Consider the following 18,305-nt stretch of genomic DNA (forward strand, 5'->3'; position numbering starts at 1 on the left):
TGTCTTTCTCCCCTTTCTCTCTGTAGAGAAGTACATTTGTTATGCTGAGCAAACGCGTGCAGTGCTTGCAAAGCTGGCAGATCACGGCAAGAAGATGTTCCTCATCACAAACAGCCCTAGCAGTTTTGTGTAGGTGGATTTCTTCATACGTACAAAACCAAAAACTATCGACAATGGGTGTTGATGGTTCCTTTTTTTAAAAAAAGCAGGCTAGTAATATTTGTGTCAGTAAAAATAGGTTTGCTCTTTGCAGAGACAGAGGCATGAAGTACATCGTTGGGAAAGACTGGAGGGAACTTTTCGATGTTGTCATTGTCCAGGCTGACAAGCCAAACTTTTTCAATGACAAGAGAAGGTGAGTCCCTTCCTGTAAAAGCATCCTCTCCTTTTACATTCAGTTCTTTAACAAATCCCTCACCCCCATGTTCCTCAGTTATGATGATGATGATGATGATGATGATTAAAACCATTAACCTTTTAACCTCTTTCTCACAGTTTCCTAATACCTTTGCTGGCTCTTTCCCCTCAGCGGAGGGAGCCCTTTCTTTCCCTTTTCACTCCTGCAGACACATATCTGGCTCTTCAGTTCCTGCTCCCTGAGGCCAGATTTGTGGTTCTACGGCAGAGCAGGTGGACAACACTGTAGAATTAGCCAAGAGAGCCTTTTTGGCTTGACAGGAATTCGGGTAGAGTGGGGATATGAGTGTACATGCATGTGTGAAGCAAAGGCGACAGAGGATGCAAAAGTGGCCTTGGGCACTTTTTCTCCTTTTCCTCTCCCTCAGACCACCACTTTCGCCTCCCTTCCTCCCCCCTTCCTTTCTCTTTTTCACACTCAGCCAGTCCCTATGTCCACCCATCATGTTTTCCTGTCTTTCTCATCCCTCACCTTCCAACCCTGTGAGCTTCTGTCTAACCATCTCCTGCGTGTTCCTACACAATATGCATTGCAAGGAGCAATGGTTGATGACATTGGTCAAACCAAAAGGCCATGGAAGGGCCAAGGGGCAGGGGAAGCAAGTGAGAAGGCCCTGGGTGGGCCGTAGCAGTGAGGCCCACCTGAAAGTGGATGGAGGTCCATGGCTGGTTACTGTCCCACCATTTGAGAAAAGTTGCACTAGAATGTGCATTAATCTCATGCTTTGGACTTCTGGTCTACTTTAAGAAGAAGAAGAAGTTAAAAACAAACCAACAGAACTGTGCTGATGCAGGAGGCCAGGTGAACGTAATGGGTGGTTAATATCCAAAAGTCTTAAAGACTTAGGTAATAAAAGCTGATGGCATCTGATTAAGAGCTGACCTCTTTGCAAATCAGGCTGCTTTATAATTTACTATGGTCACACTGTGTGATTTAAAGATCTATGGTGAGCAGCCAGGTATTCAGTGAACTAGGTTTTCTGAAGTCCTTCACCAGGGCTACTGCTGGTTTTTACCAAAAGGGTTGGTCACCCAGTTCCCTCAGTGATGATCAATATTTAAAACTGGAAGGGACTTCCAGGATCATCCACATGTAAGTTGTTGAGCCTCAACAAGATTTACTGAATGAAGACTATTCCTACACTTCTGAAGCTGTTTATTTTGGGGGGCAGGCAGGGATACTCTGCAGGAGAGTGTAATTTATTCTTATATTCTGGTCTGTATCTGTTTCCATTGAGTGGTGATGGCAGTAATACTATTGGGTCATTGATCTTTGTGCACTCCCTCTCTCATTTTTTAAATAGACCTTTCCGCAAGGTGAATGAGAGAGGTGTTTTGCTTTGGGACAAAATCCATCAACTGCAGAAAGGTCAGATTTACAAACAGGTATGTTTTTTGTTGGTTTAAATATTTATACTCCTCACCTTTTCACGTCAAACTGGACCCTTCTGACAATCATGATGAAGATACACAAAATCCAGAGCAACCTTAGTCAGCAGCATTGAAAAGTGTGTGTGTGTGTGTGTGTGTGTGTGTGCGCGCGCGCGCGCTCATTGTCTGTATCAGCTGATCGTCAGCCCTGTGGGGACTGACCCCACTAGGGAGTTCCCTAGTGGGCGGCCATTTTTCCCCTGTAGATTTCGGTAATTTCTTTAGAAAGAGGTGAGCAAGACAGTCTTCAGCATAGGCAACAGTTGGGAGCATAAACCTCCTAGCTTGCCATGGGGCTGCTATGTGAGAGCAAAAGTGCATTTTATTCTAGGGAAAGGACCATAGCCTGGTGGGAAGATGCTTGCTTTGCATATAGAACATTCCGGGTTCCATCCCTGGCATCTTCCAAGGAAGGCTGAGAGAACTCCTGCCAGTCATTTTAAACAATACAGACTCAGACCATTGCTCCATCTAACTCGTTATCAGGCCACTTGTGTCTCTTTTTGATAATATTAGCACCTGCTTTTCATGTGAAAAGGAAAGATTTTACTCTTCCTCGGAGAGGGCATGCTGCCAGCATGACAGTTGCCAGGTTCTGTTTATGACTCATAATTTTGTCTTTTCCTCCCTTCTTTCGTAGGGCAACTTATATGAGTTTCTAAAGCTGACTGGCTGGAGAGGCTCCAAAGTCTTGTATTTTGGCGATCACATTTATAGCGATTTAGCAGTAAGTAACTTGCTCCCGGGGACGCGGGTGGCGCTGTGGGTAAAAGCCTCAGCGCCTAGGGCTTGCCGATCGAAAGGTCGGCGGTTCGAATCCCCGCGGCGGGATGCGCTCCCGCTGCTCGGTCCCAGCGCCTGCCAACCTAGCAGTTCGAAAGCACCCCCGGGTGCAAGTAGATAAATAGGTACCGCTTACCAGCGGGAAGGTAAACGGCGTTCCGTGTGCTGCGCTGGCTCGCCAGATGCAGCTTTGTCACGCTGGCCACGTGACCCGGAAGTGTCTCCGGACAGCGCTGGCCCCCGGCCAATAGAGTGAGATGGGCGCACAAACCCCAGAGTCTGTCAAGACTGGCCCGTTCGGGCAGGGGTACCTTTACCTTTACCTTTTTAACTTGCTCCCCTACTTGTTTGTTTGATAAAAACTGGTCATGTCTACAGAAACGACCTGCGTACTGTGAAAACAATTTTGTAAAACAGGGAAACTTATGAAAAAAAATAGACCAATGCGCCAAGTTTCTGCCATAGAAGTGAGTAAAGCCCTGATAGGATTACTTGTTTCTGTTCGGGGAAACATAAGCCTCTTATTGCACCTTCCACGTAGTTCTTAGTTTTATTTAATGGTTGGGATCAAGGCTGCAGGGCACTTGGCTAAGTTTTTGGGCTGTATGTAAAGGCTTTCCCAACTAGCTAAACAAAAAAAGCTAAGGCTTCCAAACTTCAGTGCAAGCAGATAAGCACATATGAGTTCATTCTCACAGTAAATACCAATTAGTCCTGGGGTTATCATGACTACCAAGATGGCGTTTACAGGTCTTCTGGGACATTCATACCGTTTGGCTCTGCACAGTGGCCTCAAACAGGAATAATTGCAGTTCAAATGAGTTACTGTTATATTTAAGTGGAGAATTGTACTTCGCCTTTTGAGTACTTCAGATCTCTTACACTTTGCAGTGGACTCTTGTATGGGCGCTCTCTCTCTCTCTCTCTCTAACTTCAAAACTTAACAGGACAACATCTTTTCCATGTCTATAAATGTAAGCTGGCTAAAATATTACTTAATGTATCTCAATAATGAGGCCGAGGAAGAGATAAGGACAGCTTTGCAGACTAATGCTCAGGCCAAAAATAGCAATAAATAAGATGAGTTAGGAATTACAAAGCAGTTTGTGCAATAGAAATTGGATTTAGGTTTGGGAATGTTCCCAGCTTTGAGATCTCCACGTTTTAGCAGCTGACCATGTGGTAGGCCTCTATAAGAACCTCAGCACCAGACTGTTTGATATTTTTATGTGTGTTCATTTTAACTCACTTATCCACTAGGTAGTCAAGGTGATATACAGAGTGGTAGCTTTGCAGCTGCAATTGGTAAAGTCCTTGAGTGTGCCTGTTATTGACACATGGATGGAGGGCAGTGCCTGTTGCAAAGAGACCTGTCATGATTTGTGCTAAAACAGGGATTAATTGAAACACCTTGTGACTACTCCATCACAGTCGTTGGGCTGACACCCAGCAGTTAAGTTATCCTTCCACCTGCCAATCACATGGAAGGTGCAGAAGGGGAAAGAAAAACCACTTTTCTTAGTAGCTGTAAGATATGAAATCTGCTCTAATGCCCAGAAGGGCCCGATGGCATAGGAAATCTCTCTGCCAGCACCAGCAGTTCCCAGGAATGTGACCAATGACTTGTCTGGTGGGCCCACGCAATGTGTTTCATCAAGCTACAGCTAAACTACGCCTTGAAGCTTTTACATCCATTGATAGAAGCGGAGCCCAGTGATCTGAGTACTTCCTTCTAATGATGGAAGAAGCGGCACAGAAGCTAGTAAGGGACTTGCTGTTGCAAGTGCTGTTTTAGCACTGAGTTTTTAATTACTGAAGCCTCCCTTTTCCTGTTTAGGAAGGATGCTTATCACATCAGGGCTAACCCAAAATTGACTCTGTATACAGAGGGTTGGGAGAATTAAATGTATTCCAGAATAACTTTAAAATAAAGCAAGCTCTATTTTTTGTTAGAGATTCTTTTGTAATAGTGAAGTGTAAAAATGCCAGTCTTTCGCTGGGTTTATTTTTTAAGACAGGCTTATTCCCCTGCAGTGACAGTGAAAGAGTCTGTACGGTCCCTTGGATATCATCTGTGTAAAAATGCAATGACTGAGTGCTGCTCATTTCACTTTTATCCTGCCATGCAGCACTAGCAGATTCCAGGGTGTGTTGTGCATAATAGGATAAAACATCAACATTAGAACTGAGAATAACCCTGGAGAACCACTTCCAGTCATTGTTGGCAATACTGAGCTAGATCCTTTGCATGCTTGCTCTTTGGGGATTACTTCCAAGTTTGCAGAGGACTGCAGCCAGTCTTTTTTTTTTTCTTTTTGGGCCCAGGCTCCTTACTACAACAGGAGGAGAAGTTTTCCTATCCTGTTTAAGCAGCTTAACGCAGGTTCTGTTAATATTTTACCATTTCCACATGTTAGAATACTTCCCCCCTAATTGGTTTGCCTCCCTGTTCTCCTGACACAAATGTTCTTCCTGGTCAGCTGTGTGTTGTTTACCCCATGGGCTCTCCAGCCCGCTACCTGGTATCAGATGGATTCCCTCTTAGTTTGTTCCTCTTAATTATTTGTACAGTGGCCCAGCTGATCCACTTAGCTTGTAATTGCTGCTTATGTATAAGCAAGAATTATCTTACAAATGGCCTTTAGGATGAAAGAGTAGAAAGTACACATTGAATCGTTTTAACACTAACACTTTTGTGTCTTGTAATCCTGGCTGGCAAAATAGGATTTGACCTTAAAGCATGGCTGGCGAACAGGTGCAATTATTCCGGAGTTACGGACGGAGATTAAGATCATGAACACAGAGCAATACATTCAGACCATGACCTGGCTTCAGACTCTCACTGGATTACTGGAACACATGCAGGTTTGTTGTGCTCATTCTAGCTGCCTCCAGCCCTTTCTACAAATTCCTCTAGCGTTTCCGGTGTTGCCAGTGTAATTTAAAAATGGGCAGAAATATGTGTCATCAGAACTTAAATAAAATTTCTGATGAAAAGCTGTTTTTGTGTTTAAGTCTGTTTCTCCTGCTGTCTCTTATAGACACACGGACGTCTTCATACAAATATTCTTGCACTCAAAAGCAATTGTATTCTTCCCCTACAACCCTGTAAAAATTCTGTGGCTTTGTTAAAAGCATTAAGTAATGGGTTTCATCAATTGGTGTCACACAGCTGACAGCAAGGCTTTCAAGTCAGATGAGGGAAACAATTTTTGGCAATTCTTCCTCCCACTCCCAGGGTTGGGAGACCTTGCAGAGCTGGTTTAGGGGGAGGCAAGGGGGTGCTGTCAGGTTAGTGGGTGGTGGCTGAAAACAGCTTTCCTCCCTGTTCCACTGGCAGATACAATCCCCTGCTCCTTCACAGTACATTAGCTTTGTGCTGACAAGTTAAAAAGCCACAGCTCTTATCTTGTTCATGTTTCTCCCCCTGTGTCAAATTTCTTAATGGTGTGCAGACATGATTACACTACAATATACTCATGTCCTTTTCCTGTTAATGAGTCTGTGTTAAGAACTTACAAGGTTGCCTGTTATCATTTCAGGTTCACAGGGATCCAGACTCTCAGCTGATTTTACACGAGTGGAAGAAGGAAAGAAAGGAAATGAGGTAAGCATTAACAATGGTAATGTGTTTCAAGATTTGAAAATGCAAATCCAGATACAAGCTTTTAGCAATGTACGACAGTGCCCAGTTTGCTGTGTTTTCCCGTTACCTTTCTTAATAGTAGTAGATACAACAGAGTATTCAACACCATTGGATACCAAATCTGGCTGTTGGGGAAACAGGGTTTCCTTTTTTGTACTGTCTTGCAAAATATAATCAGGAGCATCATTTTGTGATCAAGGTTATGAAGCAATGGGGAGATGGGACTCATGGATGGCTTTAATCCTCTAATTACTGTATTTTTCGCCCTATAGGACACACTTTCCCCCCTCCAAAAATGAAGGGGAAATGTGTGTGCTTCCTATGGGGCGAATGCAGGTTTTCGCTGAAGCCTGGAGAGCGAGAGGGGTCGGTGCGCACCGACCCCTCTCGCTCTCCAGGCTTCAGGAAGCTATCCCCCCAGCCCAGCAAGCTCCAGGAGCGGTGGCGAGGTTGCGCGCAAACTCGCCATCGCTCTCGGACCCATTCTGGGGGCTGGGGAAGCTCAGGCTTCCCCTGCCCCCATCCCACAAGCTCCGAGAGCGATGGCGAAGCTGCGCGCAACTTTGCCATCGCTCTCAGACTCTCCAGGCTTCACACAGCTCTCCGCAAGCGGTGGGAGCCCAGCACTGGGCTCCCACCGCTTGTGGAGAGTTGCCTGCATGCCGAAGCCTGGGCACGTTGAGCTCAGCGCGCCCAGGCTTCAAGCTTCACGCAGCTGTCCGCAAGCCGTGGGAGCCCGGCGTTGGGCTCCCACGGCTTGCGGAGAGCTGCCTGTTCTGGTGGCTGGGGTCCAGGGAAGCTCAGACTTCCCCCGCCCCAGCCCCGCGCCTGGGGGGGAAATAATTCCCCCCTTTATTCCCCCCCCCAAAAAACTAGGTGCACCTTATGGGCCGGTGCGTCCTATGGGGCGAAAAATACGGTAGCTGAATATGTCCAAATGCAACCCTGCAGGATGTGGTTGGTAGCCATTTTGAACCAGTGGGCACATACTGAATTTTGAGAGTGCTATAGGTACCAGTCACAAAATGGCTGCCATGGGGTGTGACATAACACAAAACTAGAGAATGCACCTATTGCTGCTTCTCTCCTCCCCACAACAATCACATGCTTACTCTGGGAAGTCACAGGTGCCCTGATGCAATACTGTAGCACACACTTTGAGTTCTTTGTTGTCTTTTCACAAAACATTTCCACCAAATACTTCCCTTTTCTCCTCCAACCACTTGAGGTGAAAAACTGATCTAAACTTTTGCCTCGGATGTTCTTTATAGGAAAGGATTATTTGTCATCTTAGGCCATCAGAACTTTAAGCATAATGGAAATAATTATTTCTCAGAACATGGACCTTGAAACTTAAGACCTTTAAAAAATATTTTTAAAAATCTGGCAGTACTTAAAACTGGCACCAATTTAAACCCCAGCATTGACTGACACTGTCAACAGGGATAAGCAGAAGGAATGACCAAATTAATATGGGTTACAAGAGAAGTATGCGGGTCAGAGGTACAATAGCAGGACACTGCATATGTCTTCGAGGTCTTGCTGTGAATCAATGAGCTTTTGATGTTTAGTCTTATCCCTGTGACTGTGATTCCAGGGGCCAAACTATATATGACATTTAGCCATTTGTAGTTTTCCCTGATCTTCCCACCTCCTATTTTACTTTCCTTTTCATCACGATGGGTGCTTTTAGATACTTGCACCAAATTATCTCCCTATTGGTTTCAGATAGTTTTACTAGCTATGCCTTGGTTGGTTTAGTTTTGGGGTTTTTTTAGCTGTTTGCATTATTTATAGTTGGCTTAATAGTTTGAATGTTCTTTTATTATTGGAAATGGGTTTGCAAACCATCTTGAGAGCTGTACTGAATAGGCAGTACAGTGGTACCTCGGGTTACAAACTTAATTCGTTCTGGAGGTCCGCTCTTAACCCGAAACAGTTCTTAACCAGAGGCGCGCTTTCACTTATGGGGCCTCCCACTGCTGCCGCCATGCAATTTCCATTCTCATCCTGGGGCAAAGTTCTGAGGTATTACTTCCAGGTTAGCGGAGTTTGTAACCTGAGGTACCACTGTACATAAGTTAAACTAACAAATAAATGCAATCTTTGTCCGGAGCACATTCTAAAGACATTGCAAAAAGCAGAGGGGAAAGAGTTGACGAAGTTTCCTCCCCTGGATTTTCTGTCTTAGAAGTCAGCAAAGTTGGTTAGAGACTGGTGCTGATAATGCCAAGGTTGCAGGTTCGACCCCCATATGGGGCAGGTGCATATTCCTCCTGGGTTGGACTAGATGACCCCCAGGATCCCTTCCAACTCTGTGATTCTTTGATATCTGTGAAGCAAGATGAAACTAATGCTTTCTGAAGGTGACTTTCAGTTAACAAAATAGCAAGGTACCTTGTTTAAATAAATAAATAAACTGGTTTTAACTGGGGAAAGAAAGAATCTTTGTTAAGCACTTTGGAAAGCTTGGTTTCCCTTAAGGGGTTGACAATTCTAAGAATGCGTATCTTTCTTACCCCTCCCAGAGAAACAACCAGGAACTTCTTCAATTCTCAGTTTGGAAGCTTATTCAGGACTGACCAGAACCCAACCTATTTTTTAAGACGCTTGTCTCGCTTTGCTGATATTTACATGGCATCCTTGAGTTGCCTTTTGAACTATGACCACGACTACACATTTTATCCAAGGAGGACTCCTTTGCAGCATGAACTCCCGACATGGTCGGACCAACTGTGCACTGGTACATTCAGAATACCATTTCTGCAAGAGATGATTCAAATCAAATAAGTTTTCTTTTCTCTCCCTTGGTTTTTATAATGACAAACCTTTACCACCTTCCTCCCCTCTTCCACTGTCTCAGTAGAGCAAAGTGTATTTATCGTAACATGAATGTATCTTTAAAAGCAATTATCTCTTCTATAATAGCTGTAGTAACTATTAGTGTATATGATTATAGAGCAAATATTTCTATTTAGGTCTCCTTTCTTGACTTTAGTGAGAGCTGATAGGTCATGTTGCACTAATAGAAAATAGATCCCTTCCCCCAGCTGAATATTTGCTGAAAAAGAATTATTTGCACATAAAACAGCAATTTAAGATATTTCTAGTTGTATGACATGCAGCCTGATATATTACTCTGGTGTACTTTTACCAGATGAGCATCACTTTGGATTCTGGACGTGTTTGAATCTGGTTTTATCTTAAATTGTAGCTAGTTTTCTTCTAGTTGGAGAAAGAAATATAAAATTTCAATAAGTTTTGAAGCTATGAGGGGGTAAGAAATCTTGTGTTCTCCCTACCGCTGCTTCCAAGCAGGGGAAAAGTTTAAACGTGTGCCATACTTACAAACCTAAATTTAATTTACAACTTTCAGAATGTGTTTGCAGAGATCATCTGCATGCAGAATTAGGTGTCTCTATGCAGATGTGCATCTGAATGCTCATCTGAGTCCTACTGGACTTGGCTGGGTTGATTCACATGGAGGACAAACCCTCCCTACCTGGAGCCAGTAGTTGCTATGTAACCAGCTGTGTGCAAGCTAGATTGGAGTCCAAATGTGCAACTTAGGTTCCCTTCCAAATGGCTGTCGTTGGAATGCAGCTCCCATCATCCTTGACCACTGGCCATGCTGGCAGCTTAAAACAGCCTTCCCCAACCTGGTGCCCTCCAGACATTGTTTAACTCCCAACTCCCACTAGCAGAGCCGGTGGTCAAGGATGGATAGGAGTTTGAGGTCCATCACCATCTGGATTCTAGAGCTCCAGGTTGTGGAAGGGTGCCTTGCAACAATTTTCCTTTTTTATTTTTAGAAGTCATGTATTTTGTTTGCTGAAGTTCTTCAAAATATAGAAAGAATTGTTCTCTTTATTTTTAGGAAATAATTTGGTCCCCCCAATGCTGGTCAGGTAAAGTGTGTGTGTGTTACTAGTTTGTATACATTCTATATGTACGTGAGAGGCTTTTAATTGCATTGTTCTAATTCTCTGTGTTGCTTAAGAACTGCCTGCTTGCATAACTCAATATGGTCTGGGATTTCAGTTCATTGAAACAGACTTCTAAGCAATGCCGAGCTGAAGTTTTTAATTTTCCTCTTTGCTTTGAAAGCTATGGCTTTGGGGTGGGGTGTGGATCTCTTCTCCTCCCTTTATTGCTTTGGCACCATTTCCCCCCATTTTCAATTGCATTGACATGATCCCTGAATGGCTGGATCACGTGAATGCAGTGCAGTGCGAATTTAACCAATTGGATTGGATGATGTGCTGATATCTTGAAGGGCAAATGAAGCCCATTTTGTGTGAGAGCTATGTTCACATGGACGATCCTATAGACGTGTTCAGATATCAAGCTTTGTTTTTGGTGTCTCTTCACAGTGATCCCCTAAGGCATCAAGGAGCTCCCTTATTGGTATTAAATATTTCCCCTACTTTTTATAATTGTTTTTGCATCAGTGCAGACTTACTTAGTTTTCTGAGGAGTGGAGAGGCTGTGGCTTAGTGGCAGAGCATCTACTTTGCATGCAGGCATACAACCCCCAGGTTCAAATCCTGCCAAATCCCAGTTAGGGGTTTAAGAAAGGTCCCTACCTGGGACAATGGAGAGCCACTGCTAGCCACTGCCAACACCACTGATCAGACTTGGTATTAGGCAGCTTCCTGTGTTCTTATGATGTGCTGGCCATATCGCCTAATTGCCATCTTACGCGGAGGGGCTTGAGCTTGTCTCTTGGTGATGTTGGCGGGGATGTTTTTCTGCCTGTAAATGTTATACTTGGAATGCATAACTGCCACTGACCACCTTAATGCTCTGTGCTAGAGTGGATGAAACTCGGCTGAGTCATTGGTAAAGCTTTATCAGAACAGTCGCCTCTGTTTTATTGCTTTTAAAGAAGAGGGAAAAGCCCTTTAAACAGAAAATCCAAGGGATTGGACTTGATTGTTAAAGCATAACCAAGACTTGGTGTTAGTTGAAATGCATCTAATATTCTAGGCTTCCAAAGCCCCTTTAAAAGACTGTATTTGTATAAGATGTTAAAGAATGGAATTAGTTTGTATTCTAGAAAATTATGGCAGAAAGTGTTTTAAGGGTTTATGAGAACACTATCCAGTGTTGTGTACTCCTTCTCCACACAGAATTTTTGTACAAAATCGCTTTGTATAAAACTACTTCTATTGCAGATTACTTTTATTTCTTTGTATAGAAAGTATATTAACTGGTGCTGATTTGCTGCTACATAATGTCGTATATTGTAAAATGATCTTGCATGTGAAGTGATTGGGGCCTAACCAGCTGCAAACTAACATTTGCTCATTTATGTTACTGATGTTATTTAAAAGCACTGTAATCACTTATTGTAGCACCCACAACTTCTGATATCGTAGCCATGTGGAATTTTGTCAGTATCTGAATACCAAAAAGGAGGTCAGTAGTTTACTTCTTGACAAACTGACTTCCCCAAAAATAGAAATTGCCAGATAATTGTTCTTTTTTGTATCCCAAAATGTCTCTGGTACAACATCATGCAATAAATGTCTTGTCACATTCATTAAGATTATAATTAGTCTGGAAGTCGTAATTGTTGGTTTTAAAAATTTATCTGAAATAGAAAAGCCTCCAGAAGCATGAAACTGTCTTTGAAGAGAAATGGTGGCAATTACACACGACCCTCTGAATTTTAGACTAGAAGTCTACAAGATGTGATAGTTACATCCACAGGGAACCTGCTTAAGATCCTTACCCACCCTGTTCAGTACAGGTGTCTCCCCACTTATATGGGGGTTCTGTTCCTGGGTACCACATGTATACATGAAATCACATATAGTGAGGAGCACCACCTAGAAAGCCTGTAAACACCTTCCGGAAACCCTTGAAAAAGACCAGCAGTACTTACCAGACTGGCATGAATGGTGGCAACGGTGGCTCTGTTTTCTTCATCACTGGAGGATGATGTGGAAACAGGGAGGGGGTAGAACCATACCCTGAAGTGGCTGTAATTCAGAGGTAGACCACTAGCCATTTACCCACTGTTTTTCAGGCGGTTTTTGCCCCTTTTGAAGTTTAGTTCGAATTATTTCCTGGTGCCGCACATGAGTCAAAAGCATGTAAGTGGGGAGACACCTGTATTCTTCTTTTTATAGCACTGCTTTCCAGTAGCAGAAAGTTTCGCCGGAATTCTTCTCCGAAATCAGAGGCGTTAGTCACTTAATAGCAGACACAATGTACAGTATTTTACAATTTATTTATTGTAATTATATATCCTACACTTCTTTCAAGGAGTACAAGGTTCTTCATTCCTCTTTTTAAGCTTCCCAACAGCTCTTAAGAGCTAGCAAAGTCACAATGCCATTCAGTGAGCTTCATAATTGGGTGGGATCGGAACAAAAGAGGAAGTAGCATTGCTCTTGCTAAGCTTTGGATTTACTGTGCAGTCTTGCAAATAGAATGCTAGCGTTCACATTTTCAGTAGCCTTCCTCAGTAATTTGTGACTTCGAGAGAGAATCAATTCTCAGTTCATATAAATGCCCCACTCTCTCTTAACAGCCATAGGTAAGGGCTGGATTTAGTCAATCCTTTCATTCGCTTCTGAACGAATTAGGATACTTAGTGTGGGTGCTTCTACCCTTGTGTCGCCTCTCTACAGTTAAAGAGGTTCTGCACTTGCTGTTGCTCTACATTATCCAGCAATTGCTTTAACCGTAAGAAAAATCTCTTAACAATCTTAATTAAAAGTTTAATCCTAGATTTAGCCTGTACAGTGGTGCCTCGCAAGACGAAATTAATCCGTTCCGCAAGTCTCTTCGCCTAGCGTTTTTTTTCGTCTTGCGAAGCAACCCTATTAGCAGCTTAGCGGATTAGCGCTATTAGAGGTTTAGCGGCTATTAAAGGCTTAGCAGCTATTAAAGGCTTAGTGGATTAGCGGCTAAAAGGCTATTAGCGGCTTGGGGGGGAGCGGAAAAAAATCGGAACACTCGCAAGACGTTTTCGTCTTGCAAAGTAAGCCCATAGGAAAAATCGTCTAGCGAAGCAGCTCAAAAACGGAAAACCCTTTCGTCTAGCGGGTTTTCTGTCTTGCGAGGCATTCATCTTGCGGGGCACCACTGTATTGCTGCCTCCTGAGCATGGGATGCAAAGGGAGAAGGCACCAGTGTCCTATCTCTGTTACCCCAATGTCTGTTTCTGTAGTGTAGAGGTCTTAATTGCCAATTTTCTTGCATTCTCTATTTACTTTTATAGCAAAATAGTGCTTCTTGGAAGAAGGAAGATTTAATTAAAGCCTGCTTCCATGGAAACTGACAGTGGGGCAATCAGACTAATAATTCACTGATCCATCAGGAAGTAATAAAATCACCAGAACCTGCAAAAAAAAAAAAAAAGTTAAATAAAAGGAACATAAGCCCTCAGTAACTCTTTGCCTGGACAGAATGGTGCTGAAATTAGAAGCCACTTTTTGCAATGAAATGTATCTGAATAAACTTTTTTAAAAGCAGAAAATTCTTACGAAGGGCCCCCTACAAGAGCAAATTTCAGTCGAGCAAAGTCAGCAATCCCATGTTCACGTTTATGCATTATTTTGTTTTTTAAATGTATAGCTAACTATATCTGCAGCATATGATAAGGAGCACTCCTTTCCCCATGAAAATTATGAGTTAAAAGCAGAACAGTAGAAAACCCTGAAGAACAACTGGATGTCAGGAAAGCAGAAACTGTACAATATAATAGTAAAACAGCGTTGAAAGAAACCGAATTGCCTTCAGCAACTTTGCTGAGAATTTACCATAGTCTTCAAACGTCCCTCCCTAAAGCCAGACAATTCATGGCATTTCCTTGTATCTTCACATTGCTTTAGCTGAAAAGCTGCTTATTTTATCTCCACATTCAGGCATCAGATCTCATCCTGGGGACCACTGCTCACCAGTTGCTGTTCATCAGAAACCTAAAAAAACAACCTACAATTTATATGTTGTAGTTATATACAAATTTAATACTAATTTACAAAGCAATTCCCTATATAAAATACAAAAAAGAAGAATGGGTTACAATAACAGTATTCATTTTTGGCATAAATTTTGCTACTGACATCCTGTAAAATCAGTACAACAAAGCATTTGTTTATGAATGCAATTTTCACCTCATGATTTCTCCAAAGATCTTGGGGTGGCATATATTGCTTTCCAGCTCACAACAATCTTGTGAGGTAGGATTAGGCAAAGATAGTGTTTGGTTATCCAGTGAGTGGGGACTGGCTGTGCAGTAGTATCTCATTTATGCAAAATTCAATTCCAGCTGAAAAAAAGCCCTGCTCCTGGAGGGTCTCAGATTGGGAAAGTCTCTGTCTGGTGTTCCCAGAGAGAAGTGGAATCCCTGCTTGTCTGAGCAAGCCCTTCATTCAGCTAAGACTTGCATACAGAGACACTGATATAGCAAGAGACATTAAAAATAAATCATGGTAAATTGACATAGCTCCTGTCGTCACCAAAACGGGTGCTGCAACATATTACATGCTCTCGCTTTTTCAGAAGAAGCTCAAGTGCATAGTTCCGTTGATATCTTATCGAAATCAAAATGAAAACTTACAGAAAATGGATCATAAGAAGAGTCTGGTGCTGAAGTTGTGGAGCTTTCATAGTTAGGGTTTGAGATGTTTGAAGACGGTGCTCTGTCCAGTGTGGTCACATCAATATCATCCTTTTGCTGTTTTAAATAAGTAAGTGAACAAGTTTGTTTCACAGATAAACTGAGGAATTCAGAAGTCATAGGATATTTTTACAAGTGCTTCTAGCAAACATTCATAATGTTCACAACAATGGCTTGCCTATAATGTCTGAAGCAGGCCAAGGTGGTAACAAAATGAAGATGCCCAAATCCTGTTCATAATGGGAAATAGCGGGAGAACTCTGCTTTTGTGTCTTCCTTTTCTGAAAATAGTTACATTAAAGGGAAGCAAACTAGTCATGATTCTTTTTCATGATCAAAGGTGCAGCATTTACAGCAATTGTGTTTGGGCAGGGGACAATTTCTACATTTTCAATTGCCACTAATTAAAAACTTGTGTCAAAATTCAGGAAAAGGCGGTAGCTATGAAGGTCAACTTACATTTGCATTGGTTTCTTACCTTGAAATATGGGAAACGAATGGTTCCCTGCTTAAATCTGAAGTATGAATATCCGATTAGAGCAATGATCCCTATGACCAGGAGGACTGCAAAGAATATTCCAATTCCGGGATGTAGAGAGGCCTAAGTGAAGACAGCAAAGGAAAACCAATGCTTTAGGAAGGGAGTTTCCAGCTACCCTCCCCTTGGAAGCCTGATAAGAAGCTGCTTTTGGGACTAAGGTAAAGCTGTTACTGGATGCTACATGTTGTTTAAGTAATCTTGTTATGTATAAAGCATTGGAATATGGATAATCCTGTTAGTTGTAAAGAACACAACAGCATGTATTGTGGTACTTCAGAGTTTCCCAAATTTATTGTGGCAAACGTTTTTATAAACTAGAGCCCACCTTCAATAAATAGTATCCTCAATTGGTGTGTTTATGCCTTTTGAGGTGGGCAACCTTCCTTCCTCTCCCAAGGCCACATGAGGCAATGGGCAGGTACTTGGGGGACTGCATTATCAGTGGGTACAGCCAACATGCTTAAGTCTAACAAATGCATGAAGGGGTCAAGACCGTAGTAAGCTGTCCTGCTTCACAAAGGATGAGGAATCGCTTTGTGAATGATACGACGGCCAGCCAAAGTGCAGTGGAAATCCATATTCTGCTGCAAATTACCCAGGCGAGTAGCAGGGTGTGGGACCATTTTCCCTGAGATCCATCTGGGAGAGAAACCATTACGTGCACCAAATAAAGTGAGTGCACTTTTGTAGCAGGCTCCCTGCTGAAGCTATGGACATCTGTATGCACTCTTATCAAAGCTCATATCTGTTTCCAAAGAAGACGTGGAACTATTTGTTCAGTTTTCCAGTCGACCAGCAAGTGAGTTAACAAAAGAGACCAGTTGCACAAGACTTACATGGGGCACAGGAGGAGCCTTCAGAGGTGCTGTGATGACATGGATGACCCCATTGGAAGCAACGATGTCCCATTCGAGGATAGCTTGCCCAGCCACATACCGTTTTTCCACCTAAAAAGAAAAAGCAAACCAAATGGCAACTTGACAAATACTTGTCTGACCTTTCTAAGTTTCTTCAAAACACAGCTGGAGTTTATTTCTTAGTGCTTAGATCCTTCTCATACAATCCCGCTCATGGCTGAAGAACTCAGCCCCTTATTTTAGTGTGTTATTGGACATCAGCCCAAGGAAACCTCAATTCTTCTTTGGCGAGAGTTACTGGAAGCAGCTGGCTGGAGGAGGTGGAATCTAGCCTCTCTTAACAGGGAATTTGCTTCAGCTACATTTTAGTTTTAGGCAGATATAATCTCTTGCTGAACTAATGTCACATTCTTTCCATCTCATTGGGTAACTTTACTTGCTCAATCCTGATATGGTATGTTTGTTATTATAATATGACAACTATGGTACTTATAAGTTAGTAGATTGTAATTACCAAGTTTCCTAGGAATGTGTGTTAACCTTTGGCTCCCTTCGTGTCTACCCAACACTAGATACTACCAAAGACTGAAGCCACCACCTTTTGATTGATTTCATATACAGTGGTACCTCTGGTTACGAACTTAATTCGTTCCGAATGTCCGTTCTTAACCTGAAACCATTCTTAACCTGAGGTACTGCTTTAGCTAATGGGGCCTCCCATGCCACCGGTGTGTGATTTCTGTTCTCATCCTGAGGTAAAGTTCTTAACCTGAGGTACTATTTCTGGGTTAGCAGAGTCTGTAACCCAAAGTGTTTGTAACCTAAGGTACCACTGTATATTTCCAGGCAAAACAATATATCTGAAATAATATTCTGATTGTAATCAATGTATTGCTAAAATATGGGTGATATCCAGTACTGTCCATGCACAAGCAGCAGCTGCTACTGCGCTTACGGCAGGGTCATCCCACTCTTCGAAACCGCTCTCCCAAAATCTGGCCTGGAGGCATTTCACCCTATGGCATGGATTTCATAGTAGCCAAGGAAGTATTCTTTTGTTCAGCCTACATGTTGTGCATTCGTAACCTGGTTCACACATAACAAGGAGATTTGCATGTAGTAGGGTCTGGAAATGACCCCTGACCTACAGCCCACCTACTTGTGAATCATTAGCCAATCCTGGCCATTGTAGTTCCCTGTCTATGATACTCAACAGTGCTTTATTCACATCATCCTCCCCACTCAAATCAAAACAGGCTGAGTTATTCATGCAGGAATGAAAAACTCAACCTGTTTTGATTTGAGCGGGGAGGATGATGTGAATAAAGCACTATATTCCAGGTGGAAGGAAGAGGACTGCAACACTTCTATACCTCACAGAGTTCCAGCCCTTGGGAAAATAATATTAATTGTAAGTTTGGCAGGAATCACTCCTGCCTTCTTTTAGACATTGCCTAGAAACAATGTTATTTAGACAAGGCTTTGAAATGTGATTTTTTTTAAAAAAAACATAACCAAGCAGAATTTATGGATTCCCCCCCTGATGTTTTCCTGGAACATTGTATTTTTATGAAAATGCAGTTTATTAATATTTAAGTACATTAATTTATTAAGTAATTAAATATACTGCTTACAGCCAAAATAGGCTTTTAGGCAGGGTTACAAGGTATAAAAACCAGTTGTTTAAACATTAAAATATAAACATGCATAATTAAAACATGCCACAGAACAATTCCATTAAAACAACACGGTAAAGGAAATGTATGAACCAGACATGCTCCTATGAAAACACACACACACACACACACACACACACACACACACACACACGTACAAAGCACTCACCTCTTTAGCTGCAGAAATCTGGCCTCCAGTGTGTGTAATTAACAGTTTTTCCCCTATTCTGGTTTGAAGGGTACTTCCATTGGTCAAATCTTCATAATAGAACGCGCCAGTGTTGGATAAATGATATTCAATGTCTCTTCCGGAAAGTGT

The 18,305-nt window shown here is 42.5% G+C and overlaps 2 protein-coding genes across 4 annotated transcripts in view; one reads left to right on the forward strand and one right to left on the reverse strand.

The window, feature by feature from the left end:
* Positions 1 to 11,834, forward strand: part of NT5DC3 (5'-nucleotidase domain containing 3) — a 45,647-nt gene extending 33,813 nt beyond the window's left edge. For 2 of the 3 annotated variants that reach the window (XM_082240542.1, XM_082240543.1), the window contains exons 8-14: positions 27 to 129; positions 254 to 355; positions 1,722 to 1,803; positions 2,489 to 2,575; positions 5,356 to 5,496; positions 6,174 to 6,238; positions 8,806 to 11,834. In XM_082240542.1, coding sequence (XP_082096668.1) covers positions 27 to 129; positions 254 to 355; positions 1,722 to 1,803; positions 2,489 to 2,575; positions 5,356 to 5,496; positions 6,174 to 6,238; positions 8,806 to 9,067 — 842 coding nt within the window. In that variant the 3' untranslated portion in view covers positions 9,068 to 11,834. The remainder of the gene's footprint in view (positions 1 to 26; positions 130 to 253; positions 356 to 1,721; positions 1,804 to 2,488; positions 2,576 to 5,355; positions 5,497 to 6,173; positions 6,239 to 8,805) is intronic. The other variant, XM_082240541.1, reaches the window with a different exon arrangement.
* Positions 11,835 to 13,356: 1,522 nt separating this feature from the next.
* Positions 13,357 to 18,305, reverse strand: part of STAB2 (stabilin 2) — an 84,093-nt gene continuing 79,144 nt past the window's right edge. Inside the window, exons 65-69 of the mRNA XM_082240307.1 lie at positions 18,156 to 18,305; positions 16,290 to 16,400; positions 15,391 to 15,513; positions 14,853 to 14,969; positions 13,357 to 14,211 (exon numbers count right to left, since the gene is read on the reverse strand). Coding sequence (XP_082096433.1) covers positions 14,161 to 14,211; positions 14,853 to 14,969; positions 15,391 to 15,513; positions 16,290 to 16,400; positions 18,156 to 18,305 — 552 coding nt within the window. The 3' untranslated portion in view covers positions 13,357 to 14,160. The remainder of the gene's footprint in view (positions 14,212 to 14,852; positions 14,970 to 15,390; positions 15,514 to 16,289; positions 16,401 to 18,155) is intronic.

This window comes from Podarcis vaucheri, assembly GCF_965113315.1.
Source record: "Podarcis vaucheri genome assembly, chromosome: 10".
In the NCBI taxonomy this organism is placed as follows: domain Eukaryota; kingdom Metazoa; phylum Chordata; class Lepidosauria; order Squamata; family Lacertidae; genus Podarcis; species Podarcis vaucheri.